This window comes from Nerophis ophidion, linkage group LG08, assembly GCF_033978795.1.
Source record: "Nerophis ophidion isolate RoL-2023_Sa linkage group LG08, RoL_Noph_v1.0, whole genome shotgun sequence".
Classification (NCBI taxonomy): Eukaryota; Metazoa; Chordata; class Actinopteri; order Syngnathiformes; family Syngnathidae; genus Nerophis; species Nerophis ophidion.
The window spans coordinates 14884331-14905828 of NC_084618.1; the positions used below are offsets into that span (position 1 = coordinate 14884331).

The 21498-nt window shown below is 36.5% G+C and overlaps 1 protein-coding gene across 1 annotated transcript in view; it reads left to right on the top strand.

Moving 5' to 3' along the window:
* Nucleotides 1-21498, top strand: part of cwc27 (CWC27 spliceosome associated cyclophilin) — a 49971-nt gene that overhangs the window by 17324 nt on the left and 11149 nt on the right. The window contains exon 12 of the mRNA XM_061907795.1: nucleotides 11868-11968. Coding sequence (XP_061763779.1) covers nucleotides 11868-11968 — 101 coding nt within the window. The remainder of the gene's footprint in view (nucleotides 1-11867; nucleotides 11969-21498) is intronic.

Here is a 21498-nt window from a genome sequence, read left to right on the forward strand (position 1 = left end):
GTCGACGAAGAAAAATCATAAATCCGCCATAATAAGGACTTAATAATAATAATACATTTTATTTGCTATAAAGCTTTTCAGAGTACTCAAAGACGCTTTACAGGATAAAAAATTTAAATATAAAACAGTTCAAAGTGATGATATAAAATACAGGAAATATAAAACTTGTATGCGTTCACCCAGCTGCGCCTGTGGTGGCGCCGTAGCACAAACAACATACCATTTAAGTGTCTCTGCACGTGTTTAATGAAAACTATTTGCTCCGAAGGAAAATCCATAAATTAGCTGCACCGTTTTATAGGCCGCAGGGTTCAAAGCGTAGGAAAAAGGTAGACTTGTATCCAGGAAATTACGTCTAGTACTATTTTGAATCTCGTCCTCGTCAGAGAGGGAATGTAGACATTTACATATGATTTGAATACTCACAAGGGGGCGTGGCCAGCCACTTTCACGTTAACTGGGATTCATCTGTTCATTTTCTACTGCTTGTCCCTTTCGGCCTCAAAACGGTTTGAGCGTCTTTTTTTTTTTTTAAGTAAAGAAATCCATGCAAGCCTTAAAAAACATGCCAGGTGTTCCTTTTTCACGTCGAGGACAAAAGTGCTGTTCAGTGTTCCGTACCGACGATACGGAAAAACGCCGATATCGATGTTTGTTTGTTTTTTGCCCCTTGTTATCGACCGGGTATCAATGTGTCGATACTTTTGACAACCCGAGTTAATATCATGTTCTATTAGATTGTATTATATTATTATTACTTCCCTGGCTTCTATGGACACACGCTCACACACTGAGGCCTCGCAGAGATCCTCAACTTATTCCGTGTGTGTGTGTGTGTGTGTGTGTGTGTGTGCGTGTGCGTGTGCGTGCGTGAATGTGGAAAACCACTTGAGATAATCCAGCGCTTGGCTGCAGGATTGTGTATGTTTGGAAGCTGCCAGGTTTACAGAACTCAGGGCCCAGAGCAGCACGTCGACCCCGCATGGGGTGCTCGCTCTTTGGCTCGCTGGCTGGCTCGTTGGCTCGCTGGCTGGCTGGAAATGCTTCCAGACAGACGTGCATGTCTCAGTTATGCAGCGAACGCTCTCAGGTTGTACAGTTTGGAATTCGACAAACATTTCCTGGCCTCTGAACTCGTACCAAACGTCAGAGTTTGACCTGCGTCGAAGTCGGCGTACCTCACTAGACCCGAGTTCAAGGAAGGATTAACGCAAAAAATTCAACTGATTTTTTTTTTTTTACACTGAATTTTAAAACACTGACATATTTTTCAATACAATAGTCTTGATGTAAAAAATAAAACATTCAGTTCACAAAATTCAAATGCAAAAAATTGAGTTACATAAATTCAGTGTAAAAAAAAAATCAGTTATAAATTAATGTAAAAAAAGTAGTTTTTTTACACTGAATTTTGAAACATTTTTTTCAATAAAATTATCTTGATGTAAAAAAAAAATCAGGTCACACAATTCAAACGCTAAAAATTCAGTTACATAAATTCAGTGTTAAAAAGTTTTTTGTTTTTTTCACTGAATTTTAAAACACTGACATTTTTTTCAATAAAATTGTCTTGATGTAAAAAAAATCAGGTCACCCAATACAAATTCAGTTACATAAATTCAGTGTAAAAAAAAAAATATTCAAGTCACACAGTTCAAACGCAAAAAAACATTAAGTATCATGAATTCAGTGTAAAAAAAAGTGATTTTTCTTTTTACACTGAATTTTAAAATATTGATTTTTTTTTTTTTTTTTTTTTTTTTTTTAAATAATAAGGTCACACAATTCAAACGAGAAAAAATTAATGTACATTAATGCAGTGTAAAAAAGAAACATTCAGGTCAAAATGAAAACGCAAAAAATTCAGTGAAAAAAAGTGATTTTTCTCTTAATTCTGCATTTGAAAACATTTATTTTTTTTCAATAATATTGTCTTGATGTAAAAAAAAAATTCAGGTCACAAAATTGAAACGCAAAAAATTCAGTCACATCAATTCAGTGTAAAAAAAAATATTTGTTTTTTTTACACTGAATTTTAAAACTTTTTTTTCAATAAAATCGTCTTGATGTAAAAAAAAAATCAAATTCAAACGAAAAAAAAATCATTTACATAAATTCAGTGTTTAAAAAAAAATCAGGTCACAAAATTCAAATGAAAAGAATCAGTTACATAAATTTGGTGTAAAAAATTAGATATTTTTTTTTACACTGAATTTTAAAACACTGACATATTTTTCAATACAATTGTCATTCAGGTCACAAAATTAAAATGCAAAAAATGTAGTTACATAAATTCAGTGTAAAAAAAAAAGTGTTTTTTTTTACACTGAATTTTAAAACACTGACATATTTTTCAATACAATAGTCTTGATGTAAAAAATAAAACATTCAGTTCACAAAATTCAAATGCAAAAAATTGAGTTACATAAATTCAGTGTAAAAAAAAAATCAGTTATAAATTAATGTAAAAAAAAGTAGTTTTTTTACACTGAATTTTGAAACATTTTTTTCAATAAAATTATCTTGATGTAAAAAAAAAAATCAGGTCACACAATTCAAACGCTAAAAATTCAGTTACATAAATTCAGTGTTAAAAAGTGTTTTTTTTTTTCACAGAATTTTTAAACACTGACATTTTTTTCAATAAAATTGTCGTGATGTAAAAAAAATCAGGTCACCCAATACAAATTCAGTTACATAAATTCAGTGTAAAAAAAAAAATTCAAGTCACACAGTTCAAACGCAAAAAACATAAAGTTTCATGAATTCAGTGTAAAAAAAAAAGTGATTTTTCTTTTTACACTGAATTTTAAAATATTGATTTTTTTTTTTTCAACAAAAAAAAAAAGGTCACACAATTCAAACGCAAAAAATTTATTTACATTAATGCAGTGTAAAAAAAAATTCAGGTCAAAATGAAAACGCAAAAAATTCAGTGTAAAAAAAGTGATTTTTCTCTTAATTCTGCATTTGAAAACATTGATTTTTTTTTCAATAAAATTGTCTTAATGTAAAAAAAAATCAGGTCACAAAATTAAAATGCACAAAAATCAGTTACATCAATTCAGTGTAAAAAACAGTATTTTTTTTTTTACACTGAATTTTAAAACTTTTTTTTCAATAAAATCGTCTTGATGTAAAACATTTAATTATTGATTTGTTTTTCAATAATATTGTCTTGATGTAAAAAAAAAATTCAGGTCACAAAATTCAAACGCAAAAAATTCAGTCACATCAATTCAGTGTAAAAAAAAATATTTGTTTTTTTACACTGAATTTTAAAACTTTTTTTTCAATAAAATCGTCTTGATGTAAAAAAAAATCAAATTCAAACGGAAAAAAAATAATTTACATAAATTCAGTATTTAAAAAAAATTCAGGTCAAAATGAAAACGCAAAAAATTCAGTGTAAAAAAAGTGATTTGCATTTTAAAACATTGATTTTTTTTTTTCAATAAAATTGTCTTGATGTAAAAAAAATCAGGTCACAAAATTCAAATGCAAAAAATGCAGTTACATAAATTCAGTGTAAAAAAAAAAGTGTTTTTTTACACTGAATTTTAAAACACTGACATATTTTTCAATACAATAGTCTTGATGTAAAAATAAAACATTCAGTTCACAAAATTCAAATGCAAAAAATTGAGTTACATAAATTCAGTGTAAAAAAAAAATCTGTTATAAATTAATGTAAAAACAGTAGTTTTTTTACACTGAATTTTGAAACATTTTTTTCAATAAAATTATCTTGATGTAAAAAAAAAAAATCAGGTCACACAATTCAAAGGCTAAAAATTCAGTTACATAAATTCAGTGTTAAAAAGTGTTTGTTTTTTTTCACTGAATTTTAAAACACTGACATTTTTTTCAATAAAATTGTCTTGATGTAAAAAAAAAATCAGGTCACCCAATACAAATTCAGTTACATAAATTCAGTGTAAAAAAAATATTCAAGTCACACAGTTCAAACGCAAAAAACATAAAGTTTCATGAATTCAGTGTAAAAAAAAAGGGATTTTTCTTTTTACACTGAATTTTAAAATATTGATTTTTTTTTTTTTCAACAAAAAAAAAAATCAGGTCACACAATTCAAACGCAAAAAATTAATTTACATTAATGCAGTGTAAAAAAGAAAAAATCAGGTCAAAATGAAAACGCAAAAAATTCAGTGTAAAAAAAGTGATTTTCCTCTTAACTCTGCATTTTAAAACATTGATTTTTTTTTTTTCAATAAAATTGTCTTGATGTAAAAAAAAATCAGGTCACAAAATTAAAATGCAAAAAAAAAAACAGTTACATAAATTCAGTGTAAAAAAAGGGATTTTTTTTTTACACTGAATTTTAAATTATTGATTTGTTTTTCAATAAAATTGTCTTAATGTAAAAAAAAAAAATTCAGGTCACAAAATTGAACCCAAAAAATTCAGTTACATAAATCCAGTGTAAAAAATAAATAAATAAAGCGTTTGTAATAAAGACACAAATTAACCTCCAATATTTTCCACTAGTGACAACCTTTTCTGAGGTCTAGTCATCATATCTGGGAAGAAATGTATGGATATGTTGATCAAAGACCACAAACTCTAATATGCACGGGTCGTTGGCCATTTTATTGTCCCGGCTCATTTTTGGTCCATCTAGGTTTTTATGCAACGTTCTTACCATCTTGCCTTAATTTTGACAGCAGAATGTGTCGCCACAAAGTGTTTTTGTTTTTTAAATTTTATTTCTGCTTGTATTTCTTTTATTTGTCGTATGTTTTCCTCTTCTGTGATACGGATCCCCCAATTCAAACGCTAAAAATTCAGTTACATAAATTCAGTGTTAAAAAGTGTTATTTTTTTTTCACTGAATTTTAAAACACTGACATTTTTTTCAATAAAATTGTCTTGATGTAAAAAAAATCAGGTCACCCAATACAAATTCAGTTACATAAATTCAGTGTAAAAAAAGGGATTTTTTTTACACTGAATTTTAAATTATTGATTTGTTTTTCAATAAAATTGTCTTAATGTAAAAAAAAAAAAAATTCATGTCACAAAATTCAAACAAAAAAAAATTCAGTTACATAAATCCAGTGTAAAAAATAAATAAATAAAGTTTTTGTAATAAAGACACAAATCAACCTCCAATACTTTCCACTAGTGACAACCTTTTCTGAGGTCTAGTCATCATATCTGGGAAGAAATGTATGGATATGTTGATCAAAGACCACAAACTCTAATAAGCACGGGTCGTTGGCCATTTTATTGTCCCGGCTCATTTTTGGGCCATCTAGGTTTTTATGCAACGTTCTTACCGTCTTGCCTTAATTTTGACAGCAGAATGTGTCGCCACAAAGTGTTTTTGTTTTTTAAATTTTATTTCTGCTTGTATTTCTTTTTTTTGTCGTATGTTTTCCTCTTCTGTGATACGGATCCCCCTGGGTCTGGAATGCAAGGACTACTACAGTTCCATCTTGGAGGCTCCACTCTCTGTAAAAAGTGCAGGAGTAGGTGCTTGGCTGTCTGGCATCACGGCGGTCAGGAGGAGGCAGACGGCGTTGTAAAACCCGGTGGGTTGTGAGCGCCGGTCTGGACGGCTGTGCAGAGTCATGCAAATTCCTGCGTTGAGGTTTGGACGGCTGGCCTGCGCGCCGGCGCACAAGTTCTGCTTGGCCCGGGGCCCGGAGCCGCGGAGTGCCCCCCCGAGGCGAGTTCACCCAGCCATCTTGTTATTGCAGCACAGCGCTCCGCATCACTCGCTCCGTCATTAGAGCAGAAGCTGCGGTCTTCTTGCTCCACGTTAGCGGCCAGGTGTTGAGTTCACTTCTTCAACAACAACAAAAGTCCAAACTCATTATTTGAACACTTTTGTTTCTCTCTCCAAGGCCGTAAAGCGAGAATTCGTAGGAGTCCAAAAGCGCCGAGTGTATTTTAGAAAAAAAACGATTTTTGAGGAGGCATGGAGTCATTGCCGGCTATTTTAAGGCTGTGTAAAATTCCTGTGTCAGCCTCAGACTCCTGCCAGACACTCGCGTCTTCTGGAATCACCAGAGACTCCTTGGCTCGCTGCCAGTCGACTCCTATGCTTTCTTTTGGAGAAGTTAATTATCCGCAGCTCTTTTTGGCTTTCACTCCTTTTTAATTTGACTCCGAGAGGGACAGCAGACGGCTGCACAATCTCTTAAAAAAGGCTTCAGAACCCTCCGCGCCCCCCCCCCACCCCCTTTTTTTTTTTTTTTTTTAACTATATATCTCCCTTCAGGGACGCCTGCATAGCTGCTTCTCTACTTCCTGCCTATCTACTCACAAAGAACATTAGATTCATCTTGTATGTACGCTCAGAATAATCAGGTTTCTCTTCCATTAATAACAGAATAATAATTCATGTATTCTCATTCATTATTATTTTACTATCTTTTTTTATAATTTTTACTAACTTTATTATTTGTATTTTATTAATTAATCATTATTTTATTTTATTATTTATTTAAAATTATTTTGTAATATTATATTTACAGTATTTTTATTGTACTGTGTTTATATTTATTTATTGTAGTCAATATAGTTTTTATTTATTTAAGGATTTATTTGTACTTAGTTCTTTTATGAATTCTGTATATTTATTTTTAAATATTTATTTTATTTAATACAATTATTTTTATATATCTATTTCCCTTCATATCCTGTATTTATTTTATTTAGTAAAAGGCCAGATCACACTTAACTTTTTTTGAATAATAAATGCATATGTAGATTTTTATTGTATTTATTCATTTATTCTTATTATTATTTGATTTAATTATTTATTTTTTTAAATCATTATTGTACCGTTTTATTTGTATTTATTTAATTCAATATTATTATTTTTTATTTACTTCAACTATTTTTATGTATTTAGTTTCTTATTATTAATTGTATATATTTATTTGTATTTAATATTATTGTATTTTACATTTATTTTCATTACTATCAATTATTTTATTTTGTAAAATACCAGATCACTCTTAGGTTTTTGAAATAATAAGTACATATGTAGGTTTTTATTTTATTTATTCATTTATTCTTACTAATTATTACATGATTTAATTATTTATTATTATATTTACAGTATTATTATTGTACTGTATTATTTGTATTTATTTATTTAATTCAATATTTGTATTTATTTATTTTTTTTTTTTTTATCTATTTGGTTTATTATTAATTCTATATATTTTTAAATATTGATTTTATTTTAATATTATTATTTGTATGTACTTATTTCCATTTATATAATTTATTTATTTTATTTAGTAAAAAGCCAGATCACGCTTAACTTTTTCATATGTAGATTTGACATTAAAAAAGGCAGCTGTAAGAATAAAATTAACAATAATGCCCTGTAAAAAAAAAAAGTACATTTTACAGTAAAAAAAAACCTCCTCGACCTACTGAAGCTTCCATTGATGCGTTCAACAGACTCTGTGCGCGCATCTGCCTTTGTAGTCCGTGTCGACACCATAGTCGATAATCTTCTTATTTTTCTCTAGCTTCTTGTTACGTGACATTCATCCTCCGCTGTTGCCATTTTTTAATATAAAGTAGTGTAAAGTTTTTACTTATATCTGTCAGTAAACTCGCAATGAAAGCACTAAAACATACCGGTGTAATGAGTTTACATTAATCAGCCAAGGAACTTTAGTTATTAGAGAGATCCGGTCGGACGGTTTTTCATGGGACACATTTCGGGTGTTGTTGTTGCACTAATGAGCCACGGATGAGGAGATGCTGCTCCGAAATTGATTGAAGTAAAGTCTGAATGTCAGTAAAACAGTTAGTGCAATCTTTTGAGACTTCTTCCACTCCCGTCCTTGCACGCTACACCACTACAACTAAGATGACGGGAAGAAGACGCTGTCAGAAAGCGACTTGAAGATGATGTGTAAAACATCATCCATGCAACATTTTGAGCAAAGAACCACCATTACATGTTATGTAGACCACAGGCAAGTCTTTTACATTTAGAAAAAAGATAGAAAATAGACCATTCATTGGCAGTGCGCCTTATAATCCGGTGCGCCCCAAGGTGCGGAAAGTACGGTAACCAGATACTAACAATAAATGACAGAGTGGATTAATAATCCATTTTTACAGTTTGTCCTAAATGACAAAATATGTTACTGCATACGTCAGCAGACTAATTAGAAGTCTTTGTTTCTTTACTTACTACTAAAAGACAAGTTGTCTAGTATGTTCAATAATTTATTTAAGGACTAAATTACAAAAATAAACATGTTTCATGTACACTAAGATTTTTAGCTCAAATAAAGCCAATACTGCCTTCTTTTTTTGTGGTCCCCTTTATTTAGAAAAGTATCGAAATACATTTTGGTACCAGTACCAAAATATTGGTATCCGGACAACCCTAATAATGATGGTAATGATAATAAATAATAATATATGAATACAACTACAATGGAAGTGAACCTTAAGTATAGTTTTTTTATTTTAATTTTACTTTTTTTATGTGATTGGACCACTTTGAAAATGAAACACAGCAAAATGTCCCCAAAATGTGGCCCTCAGCGGGGAAAGTTAGGACTAAATCCTTGGCAGCACTGTGACGTCTGCAGAGGAATTGAAGGAGCCCTGAGGTGTGTCCAAACAGATGTTGTCGCTGGGCTTTTCCGCTCCTCCCTCCGTCGGCGCCTATTGTTTGGCCCGTCGCCGTGGTTACGTCCCCTTGTTTTGCCTAGACCGGCGTGTCGGGGCAGGCGCTGTCACGTCCGTGCGTCAAGCCCTTGCGAAGGACGAGCCGAGCGCGTCAAAAGCAGACCGGCCAATGACTTACGAGCAGGCCTTTTTTTTTTTTTCCCCCCCTTCTCGACATTGTCCACATAGTTGCTGCGCACTGCGGCTGACTTACACCAGGGATCGGACGTCCAGATTAAAGCCAAAGACGTCAGAAACAAAGGCCGTGGTTGTTTAGTCTGGAGATGCTTCACATGTTTCTGCTCCGGGCGCCCAGACGCTGGAGCTTACCTGAGCTTTGTGGACATCTGCATCTGCATCCATTTGCAGGAGCCTGGCTTTTGCCTGCCATGAATTCTACGTGCGATCACTCAAGTCCTCATATTGTTTGAACTAAGAAAGAAAGTGTGTTTCATATAAGGTCCTCATATGTTCTGAACCACATTAGTGTGTGTTAAAATGTTAACGTCAAAGCTGTAAAATGAGTGTCTGGTGCATCCAGCATTCAGGCTTTCGGGGGCCGCCTGCCAAGTGTGTCGACTCTTTGGGTCAAAGAGGCCCCCGCGTTATCCACTCTGCTCGGGCTGGAACACTTTATGTAACCCTCCGTTTGAAGAGAGGGCGAGCATAAACAGCATTTACTAGCACTCACGCTGAGGTGTCAAGAGTTTAAGGAGGCACTTATAGGTCCAAAGTGTGGCCCGCAGCTCCAGTTGTGTTGGTCTACAGCGGAGATGGGCAAATATTTTGACTCGGGGGCCACATTGAGAGCAAAAAAATGTGTCTGGGGGGCCAATGTATATGTGTGTGTATATGGTATGTACACATTTAGCGGTAACAATCTGCTGTACATTATGTGTGTTTGGGTCCCTTTTTTTCAAGAACGGGGACGGCGTGGCGCAGTGGAGAGTGGCCGTGCGCAACCTGAGGGTCCCTGGTTCAAATCCCACCTAGTACAGACCTTGTCACGTCCATTGTGTCCTTGAGCAAGACACATCATCCTTGCTCCTGATGGGTGCTGGTTAGCGCCTTGCATGGCAGCTCCCTCCATCAGTGTGTGAATGTGTGTGTGAATGGGTAAATGTGGAAGTAGTGTCGAAGCGCTTTGAGTACCTTGAAGGTAGAAAAGCGCTATACAAGTACAACCCATTTATTTATTATTTATAAGAACACCAATACCAAAAGTCACAATGTCTGAAACCAGACCACCTCAAAAAAACGGAATTACATTTTTGTTTTTTACTGAATGGAAGAGTCAAAATGTATACTATAGGCCAAAAGTTTGAACACACCTACTCATTCAATGCGTTTTCTTTATTTTCATGACTATTTACATTGTAAGTTGTCACATCAAAACTATGAATGAACACATGTGGAGTTATGTACAGTATTTATAATAACTGAAAACATGTTTTATATTGTAATGTTTTCAAAATAGCCACCCTTTGCTCTGATTACTGCTTTGAACACTCTTGGCATTCTCTGCACGAGCTTCACGAGGTAGTCACCTAAAATAGAATAGAATAGAAAGTACTTTATTGATCCCTGGGGGAAATTCAGCAATGTTTTTTACTACACTGGTGTGCTGAAACTCATTTCAAATCATTTCAAGGAGTTTTATATTTCAACATTTCTATAAACAAAGATTTAGTCAGCCTGCGAAACCAAGGCATTTTGATAGTAGGCTAATATAGACACTTACATCATGTGTTGTCTTCATTATAACACTTATATAATACTTATAAAATAATTTTGAGAGTAGGCTGATATAACAAAATAGACACTTACGTCATGTGTTGTCTTCATTATAACACTTATATAAGACTTAAAGTAATTTTGATAGTAGGATGATATAACTAATATAGACATGTGTTGTTTTCATTATAACACTTATACAAAACGTTTAAAGTCATTTTGATAGTAGGCTATTATAGCTAATATAGACACACCATGTGTTGTCTTCATTATAACACTTACACTTTAAAAATAATTTTGATAGTAGGCTAATATAGACACTTGCATCATGTGTTGTCTTCATTATAACACTTATATAAGACTTTTAAAGTCATTTTGATAGTAGGCTAATATAGACACTTACACCATGTGTTGTCTTCATTATAACACTTACACTTTTAAAATAATTTTGATAGTAGGCTAATATAGACACTTGCATCATGTGTTGTCTTCATTATAACACTTATATAAGACGTTTAAAGTCATTTTGATAGTAGGCTAATATAGCTAATATAGACAAATCATGTGTTGTCTTCATTATAAAACTTGTATAAGACTTTTAAAGTCATTTTGATAGTAGGCTAATATAGCTAATATAGACACTTACATCATGTGTTGTCTTCATTATAAAACTTGTATAAGACTTTTAAAGTCATTTTGATAGTAGGCTAATATAGCTAATATAGAGACATCATGTGTTGTCTTCATTATAACACTTATATAAGTATCTTAAAATCATTTTGATAGTAGGCTAATATAGACACATCATGTGTTGTCTTCATTATAACACTTATACTTTTAAAATAATTTTGATAGTAGGCTAATATAGACACATCATGTGTTGTCTTCATTATAACACTTTTATAAGTATTTTAAAGTCATTTTGATAGTAGGCCAATATAGACACTTACATCATGTGTTGTCTTCATTATAACACTTATATAGGACGTTTAAAGTCATTTTGATAGTAGGCTAATATAACTAATATAGAGACATCATGTGTTGTCTTCATTATAACACTTATATAAGTATTTTAAAGTCATTTTGATAGTAGGCCAATATAGACACTTACATCATGTGTTGTCTTCACTATAACACTTATATAAGACTTTCAATGTCATTTTGATAGTAGGCCAATTTAGACACTTACATCATGTGTTGTCTTCACTATAACACTTATATAGGACGTTTAAAGTCATTTTGATAGTAGGCTAATATAGCTAACATAGATACTTACACCATGTGTTGTCTTCATTATAACACTTGTACAAGGCTTTTATTTTTTTGCAGCTCCAGAATGATTATTTTTTTTGTATTTTTAGTCCAACACGGCTCTTTCAACATGAGGCCAATACTCAACAGTCGGCGTCCGGGCAGTTTTTCATCGTTAAACCTCGAACATGTTTCTCCCTCCACAGCGAAGAGCTGCGCAAAGAAGTCCGCCTTTTGAAGAAGGAGCTGAGGGCGCTAAAGCAAAGGGAAGACGGCCCCAAGCCTGTGGAGGAGGAGGTGAAGGAGGGTGAGTGTTGTTGGTGGTGAACACATGGATAATAACACATCCCACTTCCTGCAACAAGACACCTTTTAATGTTGTTTGAAAACCAACACCAGCGAAGCTTGAAGACTCTTTAAGCCGGTGGTCTCTAAAGCGAGACAATTAGCTGTACCCGGGAATTGGTACCCGTACTCAACGGTACCAATTGTGTGTGTTAATAAATATCAATGGTTTTTCATCTTAAATTTTTACCGTAACATTTAGAAATGAGATGATTATGATAACTGCTGTTTTATTATCACATTTGGCAAGTCCGTTCAGTCTTTGCGGATTTTAGGTTTTTGTCGCGTCCCAAAAAGTGTTGATACTGTAAGTTCCGTACTCATTACGCACCTGCTTTTTTGACTGTCATCATCATCAGGCTTTGTTTACAAATGATTTTTTGCATACACCGGCAAGTGGCAAACACACAGTGCTGTGCACAAATGGAGGAAAACAAAACTATTGACAATAATAGAACAAAACATGGCACTGAGGATTTGAGGAAAAATGACATCTTAGAGGCGTCTACACTGAAGAATAACTAAATTACCAGCATCTAAAACAAATTTGCATGAGACCTCTAATAAAAAATATGTAAAAATAGATTACTGTATTTCCTTGAATTGCCTCCGGGTATATAGTATGCGCCTGCCTAGAATTACTGCCGGGTCAAACTCGTTTCGCAAAATATTATATTTATCAGCGCATGTCTAGAATTTTTGCCGGGTCAAACTCGTTTCGCCAAATATTTAGCATATGCCTAGAAATTCCGCCGGGTCAAACTCGTCACGTCACAAGTGACACTTCACCCGTCATCATTTTCAAAATGGAGGAGGGTGATTTCAATCATTTGAAATCACATAAAGGGAAGAAGATTAAGAGCTATTCAGTAGGATTTAAGGTCCAAACTATTCCATCCATTTTCTACCGCTTATTCCCTTTCGGGGTCGCGGGGGGCGCTGGCGCCTATCTCAGCTACAATCGGGCGGAAGGCGGGGTACACCCTGGACAAGTCGCCACCTCATCGCAGGGCCAACACAGAGACAGACAACATTCACACTCACATTCACACACTGGGGCCAATTTAGTGTTGCCAATCAACCTATCCCCAGGTGCATGTCTTTGGAAGTGGGAGGAAGCCGGAGTACCCGGAGGGAACCCACGCATTCACGGGGAGAACATGCAAACTCCACACAGAAAGATCCCGAGCCTGGATTTGAACCCAGGACTGCAGGACCTTCGTATTGTGAGGCAGACGCACTAACCCCTCTGCCACCGTGAAGCCGGTCCAAACTATTGAATATGCTAAAAAGAACAGTGAGCAGCATTTTAACAAACAAACATTTTATTAATATACCGTAGCTGCGTGTGTCAAATATAAGTCATTAAATGACTCCCGCCTCCTGGTGGTAGAGGGCGCTAGTGATCCTTCTTGCGACTACTCGGCTGCAGAAGAAGTGACAACAAGCAGCAAGAGTGAGCAGCGATCATTTATTTTTTCCTCTTGCTTGCACTTTTATGGGGGATTACATATCTAAAATAAAACAGTTTTCCAAACTGGACTTTCAATCGAAGCAGGAGGTAATAAAGGAAGATCTCCATCGAGACAGAGAGACTTTTAAAACTGAAGAAAGATAAGGAAGACTTCTATAATTAAGTTATCGATGCTTTTGATCAGAAGGAGCTGCGCATGGACTTCATTTATAAGTAAAGGTAAGACCATAATAACGTTTTTTTTATTAAATGTGCTTTTCATGATGGTATCCTTACATCACACTCAAATTTATAAACGCAGGCCTAATTTTACCGCATGCCTTTGGTAAGTGCGAAGAGGTTTTAAAATAATTAGCGCCCCGGCGGCAATTCATGGAAATACAGTAATCATAGAACGAGAATATTATAAAAAAGTATTGATTTTGAATCGTTTTGAATTGAGAATCTATTTTGAATCAATCGTTCCCCCCAAGAATCGAATCGAGTCATGTGGTGCCCAAAGATTCCCAGCCCTAGGATTCAGTACTCATCCCTGCGAGCAACCTTCCTCCATTTGATCACTTAGTTGCAGGCGTCCTTTGTTCTCCCCCTTCCTCCTCCTCCTCCTCCTCCTCACAAGGTTGTGTTTGCAAACTCCCCCGACCTCCTGCGTCCAATGAGACGGTGCCCTCAAAACGCCGCTGAACTCGGCCCGCGCCAGAAAAAGCGCCTCGGTTGCACAAGACTGGAGTCTTGCCGAGCCTCACCGCGGGCCTCTGTTGCCCAAACACTTTTAGCAGAAAGAACACAATGACGTTTTGTGAGGACACAATGAAGCCCAGCCTTTCCAAAAGCGGGACGAGGCCTCCCACGTTGCGAGGCAGCGAGGTCGCTCAGTCCCTTTTAGCGGCGACGGCTCCTTCTCAGGAACACATAAATCAGGGATGAGGGCCACGTGGCAGTTATGGCTGCCATCAGCTTGGAACAGTGAATTATGTATCAACCACAACGCTCACCTTTTGTGCATTCAAGCACAGTATAAAACATTTGGTGGACAAGATACAATGGGAAAAAGAGTGGCTTGAACATGTCTTTATGTGGCTGCTTCAGAGAAAGACCTTCAGTTTATCTGTATGTGGAATTAAATGATGGAATGGATTAATAAAGCAATCAAAGAATGTAGTAATATGATCCACTTCAAGAAACTCTTCAAACTTGAAGTGTTTACAAAGTACAAAGAAGAAGATAAACATTCTGAATTTATTAAATCCATCCATTTGTTCATTTTCAAAATAATCTTGCTCATCTCACCATATGAAATGTAACTTACGTCACCGTGTATTATTTATTTATTTATTTTTATTGTGATTACTTATGGCGGGGGTGTCCAAAGTTTTTCCACTGAGGGCAGCACACTGAATAATCAAAGCAAACGGGGGCCAATTATTTTAAAAACCAATACAATATTGTGACAGTCTCTTGCCGTCGTCATGCGGGTTCAATGGACCACCCAGGAAGGACATGCTTTTGAGCAGCTATGACTTCTTTATTTTGCAATAAAGGTTGGTTGCAGCTCGGATCGCTTTTCAGCTCTTTCCTCCACTGCTCGTACCCGGTCTGCTTTTCAGCCGCCGTCGTCGTCGTGCTCGTCTTGCGCTCTGTGTTGCTCTCGCCTCTCATGTGCTGCGGACTCTCCTCCTTCCTTCTCGATCTCTCCTCCTTCTCCCCTTTCATACAGTGTCAGGAGAAATGTTAATCGTTTCCCGGTGTGTGAGCCACGCACCTGAATTCGATTGCGGCGTAGTCACTCCCGGCACGCCCCGCCGCATTTTCCGCCTCCTTGCCGCCACAAGTATAAAAAATATACATTTAGGCCTCCACTCAGGCTTGGACTCCTAAGGTTTTGGTAAAAAATAAAATGTTAAAAATGTGTCATTAGATAGATAGTACTTTATTGATTCCTTCAGGAGAGTTCCTTCAGGAAAATTAAAAAGTTCCTTCAGGAAAATTAAAATGTTATTATTATTAAAATGTTATAAAATTATTCAGCATTATTATTTTTATTATTATTCAAGTTTTAAATCTCTAGATCAACATTAGGTCTATCTGTCAATATGACGTTTTTAAAGATTTAAGTTGTATGCTCTTTTTGTCAAAGAAAACCAAGTTTTTTTAATTGAAAAAAAACACAAAATATGCAATATTTTCAACCAATACAATTTTTAAGTAGAATATTCGAGATTATATAATAATTGGAGTTGGAAAAAAGTCAACAACTCACAACATCATTGATTTTAATTCACTATTATTTTTTGTGCAATGTCACTTAAAAACAAAACACACTGATCCAAAAGGGTCCTAATCATTAAAGTTTTAAAAAAGAAATTATATTTTTTTTTTTGCTGTTTACTTTTAACACAATGCTCTTGATATCAACTTCAAATCTATCCGTCAATTATAAGTTTTTTTTTTTGTTTATGTTTTTTTGTTTGTTCAGTTGTTTATATGGCAAACACAAAATATCCAACATTTGCCCCGAAAAATATCTGAAAGCGGAGAATTTAATGTGACGTAATTGGAGCCTTGAATAGGTCAAGAATTCATAATGACATTGATTTTGATTCATTATTATTTTTCAAAGAAAGAAACAGCCTGCGTGGCAGCTTTGTATTATTAGAGTAAACATTGCAACATTTTCTTGTTACATTTCACCCGTTTGCTCCTACTTTTTACGCTTTAAAAATGTTTAAATCGTATTTTTAAAGCGTGCCGTGGGGCCGTTAAAAAATGACCTACGGGCCGCACTTTGGACACCCCTGACTTATGGAGTACATTGTGAATGAATTGAGAACAAGAAGTGAACAAAAGTTTTAGCAACTGCCATGTAAAAGGAAAGAGGCAGGATTAAATAAGCTCTGCTTCTTCCTACTGCTTTTCCAACATGTTGAAAAGAGAAGCTGGAAATTGTGAGGCTCGCATGTTCCAAACAAACTCAAAATCAACTCAAAGTTGTACATCTAAACAAACTACGGTCAGTTCAAGCACCGCTCAAATTAGTAGGACAAAACGACGCTGGCCAAATACTCTCATGAGTGAAGCATGGTTAATATAGACAGTGGGATTTCTAACAATAATAAAACAAAAAATACAAACCCCGTTCCATATGAGTTGGGAAATTGTGTTAGATGTAAATATAAACAGAATACAATGATTTTCAAATCATTTTCAAGACATATTCAGTTGAGTGCACTACAAAGACAACATATTTGATGTTCAAACTCATAAACTTTATTTATTTTTTTTGCAAAATATAATAGACTTAGAATTTCATGGCTGCAACATGTGCCAAAGTAGTTGGGAAAGGGCATGTTCACCACTGTGTTACATCACCTTTTCTTTTAACAACACTCAATAAACGTTTGGGAACTGAGGAAACTAATTGTTGAAGCTTTGGAAGTGGAATTCTTTCCCATTCTTGTTTTATGTAGAGCTTCAGTCCTTCAACCGTCCGGGTTCTCTCCGCTGTCGTATTTTACACTTCATAATGCGCCACACATTTTCCATGGAAGACAGGTCTGGACTGCAGGCAGGCCAGGAAAATACCCGCACTCTTTTTTTTACGAAGCCACGCTGTTGTAACACGTGCTGAATGTGGCTTGGCATTGTCTTGCTGAAATAAGACTGCGCTTGGATGGCAGCATATGTTGTTCCAAAAGCTGTATGTACCTTTCAGCATTAATGGTGCCTTCACAGATGTGTAAGTTACCCATGCCTTGGGCACTAATGCACCCCCATAACATCACACATGCGGCCTTTTGAACTTTGCGTCGATAACAGTCTGTATGGTTCGCTTCCCTTTTGGTCCAGATGACACGATGTCGTATATTTCCAAAAACCATTTGAAATGTGGACTCGTCAGACCACAGAACACTTTTCCACCTTGCATCAGTCCATCTTAGATGATCTCAGGCCCAGAGAAGCAGGCGGCGTTTCTGGATGTTGTTGATAAATGGCTTTCGCTTTGCATAGTAGAGCTTTAACTTGCACTTACAGATGTAGCGACCAACTGTATTTATTGACAGTGGTTTTCTGATGTGTTCCTGAGCCCATGTGGTGATATCCTTTAGAGATTGTCGGTTTTTGATACAGGGATTGAAGGTCACGGTCATTCAATGTTGGTTTCCGTCCATGCCTTTTATGTGGAGTGATTTCTCCAGATTCTCTGAACCTTTTGATGATATTATGGAGCATAGATGTTGAAATCCCTACATTTTTTTGCAATTGCACTTTGAGAAACATTGTTCTTAAACTGTTTGACTATTTGCTCACGCAGTTGTGGACAAAGGGGTGTACCTCGCCCCATCCGTTCTTGTGAAAGACTGAGCATTATTTTGGGAAGCTGCTTTTATACCCAATCATGGCACCCACCTGTTCCCAATTAGCCCGTGGGATGTTCCAAATAAGTGTTTGATGAGCATTCCTCAACTTTATCAGTATTTATTGCCACCTTTCCCAACTTCTTTGTCACGTGTTGCTGGCATCAAATTCTAAAGTTAATGATTATTTGCATTAAAAAAAAAAAAACCTCCAAGTCCGAGTCCATGGTTCTCGCCCGGAAAAGGGTGGAGTGCCATCTCCGGGTTGGGGAGGAGACCCTGCCCCAAGTGGAGGAGTTCAAGTACCTAGGAGTCTTGTTCACGAGTGGGGGAAGAGTGGATGGTGAGATCGACAGGCGGATCGGTGCGGCGTCTTCAGTAATGCGGACGTTGTATCGATCCGTTGTGGTGAAGAAGGAGCTGAGCCGGAAGGCAAAGCTCTCAATTTACCGGTCGATCTACGTTCCCATCCTCACCTATGGTCATGAGCTTTGGGTCATGACCGAAAGGATAAGATCACGGGTACAAGCGGCCCAAATGAGTTTCCTCCGCCGTGTGGCGGGGCTCTCCCTTAGAGATAGGGTGAGAAGCTCTGTCATCCGGGAGGAACTCAAAGTAAAGCCGCTGCTCCTCCACATCGAGAGGAGCCAGATGAGGTGGTTCGGGCATCTGGTCAGGATGCCACCCGAACGCCTCCCTACGGAGGTGTTTAGGGCACGTCCAGCTGGTAGAAGGCCACGGGGAAGACCCAGGACACGTTGGGAAGACTATGTCTCCCGGCTGGCCTGGGAACGCCTCGGGATCCCTCGGGATCCCCCGGGAAGAGCTAGACGAAGTGGCTGGAGATAGGGAAGTCTGGGCTTCCCTGCTTAGGCTGCTGCCCCCGCGACCCAACCTCGGATGAGCGGAGGATGATGGATGGATGGATGGATGGAAAAAAAAAAAATCAAACATGTTGTCTTTAGGCATATTCAACTGAATATGGGTCGAAAAGGATTTGCAAATCATTGTATTCCGTTTATATTTACATATAACGCAATTTCCCAACTCATATGGAAACGGGGTTTGTATATTTTTGCCCTCATCTTTTTCTTTTTTTTATACATTTTTTGAGAAAGCTCCAGGGAGCCACTAGGGCGGCGCCAGAGAGCCTTGAACGGGACCAGAGATGGCGTGTCGGCGTGAGAGCGCCCTGACTCCATATTTCTCCGCTTAGTTCCCTTCAAGACCTTGGCCAAGGTTATTCCTGTCGGGAGCAGAAGTGAAATCCACGCTAGAGATTTCTTACATGAGACGGGCTGGTGGCCGCAGCGGAGGAGATGGATGTCTGCAAGGAGGCCGTAAATCTCTTAAAGCTGCAGGACTCTGCGGCGAAGGCTTGTTTTATCTGAGCGACACGCGCTCGCACGTTAGCCCGCCAGCTCCAAACCGGAGTCTCGCCGCACTGAGAGGATGCTCCTCGTTGCCAGAGAGTATCCTCTTGGCGGTTGCCTCTCCTGATTGACAAATTGTTTCCGTCTTTCAAACGTCAAACGGGAAAAAAGCCTTTTTTTTTTCTGGGAGATGATCTCCTCCAGACCTCAAAACGTTGAACTGAGGCAGGAAAACCAAGCAAATAAGAGACCGGGGCCAAAGGAATGTTGTTGTATTTTGTTAGCATCGTAGCGCACCTGAACATCATGCAGGTAACCAGGAAGTGGGGTCTTATTGTCAACTAGATGAGGTGTGAACGCTCCAATGATGAAGTTGAAGTCAAATGCTGACAGAATGTAAGATTAGTTTGAACGTCGGGATGTTGAAGAGTTGGAATTTCCAGGAAAACCGGAATTTGGTTTGGAACTTGTGAAAGTTTTAGTTGGACGAGTGTTGAAGGTGGAATGGTTTGAATCGGTTGAAAAATGTGGGAATAATGCAACTTGGTAAAAATGTCCCGTTCATTTCAATGGGAACTTCCTGGAAATTTAAGAGTTTGTGGAAAAGCAGGATTTTTTGGGGAAAATTAATGTCCAGAATGAGCTGAATTGGTTGGTGTTGGAATTGTTTAAATTGGTCACCAAATGTTGAAGTAGTAATAGTTTTTAATTGAAAAATGGAATTTGGGGAAAACCGGGAATTTTTCAAGTCTTGTTTTGTTTTTTTGTCCTGACAAAGAGGAATGTTTGACAGTGTCTAAACACTGCACTAAGAAAATTGGGAAATAAGGTTTGTAAAAACAGGAATTTCTGAAAATTTGTTGAACTTAAAACAATGGTTATTTGAATTTCCAAGAGGAAGTGCGTGTGTTGAAGGTGGAATGGTTTGAATCGGTTGAAAAATGTGGGAATAATGCAACTTGGTAAAAATGTCCCGTTCATTTCAATGGGAACCTCCTGGAAATGTAAAAGTTTGGGGAAAAGCGGGATTTTTTTGAGGAAATGAATGTCCTGAATGAGCTGAATTGGTTGGTGTTGGAATTGTTTAAATCGGTCACCAAATGTTGAAGTAGTAACAGTTTTTAATTGAAAAATGGAATTTGGGGAAAACCGGGAATTTCTCAAGTCCTTAAACCAACTTGTTTTTTTGTCCTGACAAAGAGGAATGTTTGACAGTGTCTAAACACTGCACTAAGAAAGGATGGAAATAAGGTTTGGAAAAACAGGAATTCCTGAAAATTTGTTGAATTTAGAAAAATGGTTATTTGAATTTCCAGGATGAGTTGAGTGTGTTGATGTTGGAATGGTTCAAATCGGTTGAAAAATGTGGGAATTGTGCAACTTGGTAAAAATGTCCCGTTGATTTAAATGAGAACTTCCTGGAAATTTTTAAGTTTGGGGAAAAGCAGGATTTTTGGGGGGGAAATGAATGTCCTGAATGAGCTGAATTGGTTGGTGTTGGAATTGTTTAAATCGGTCACCAAATGTTGAAGTAGTAACAATTTTTAATTGAAAAATGGAATTTGGGGAAAACCGGGAATTTTTCAAGTCCTTAAACCAACTTGTTTTTTTTGTCCTGACAAAGAGGAATGTTTGACAGTGTCTAAACACTGCACTAAGAAAGGTGGGGAATAAGGTTTGTAAAAACAGGAATTTCTGAAAATTTGTTGAACTTAAAACAATGGTTATTTGAATTTCCAAGAGGAAGTGCGTGTGTTGAAGGTGGAATGGTTTGAATCGGTTGAAAAATGTGGGAATTGTGCAACTTGGTAAAAATGTCCCGTTGATTTCAATGGGAACTTCCTGGAAATTTTAGAATTTGGGGAAAAGTGGGATTTTCTGGGGGAAAATGAATGTCCTGAATGAACTGAATTGGTTGGTGTTGGAATTGTTTAAATTGGTCACCAAATGTTGAATTAGTAACAGTTTTTAATTGAAAAATAGAATTTTGGGAAAACCAGGAATTTTTCAAGTCTTGTTTTGTTTTTTTTGTCCTGACAAAGAGGAATGTTTTGACACTATGGTGTTCTTGGGATGCAACTCAGTATTCTTCTTCCTCCCAAACACGACCAGTTGAGTTTATACCAAAAAGTTCTATTTTGGTTTCATCTGACCACATGACATTCTCCCAATCCTCTGCTGTATCATCCATGTATCCATTTTGGTATCAACTCAACTGGTCGTGTTTGGAGGAAGAAGAATACTGAGTTGCATCCCAAGAACACCATACCTACTGTGAAGCATGGGGGTG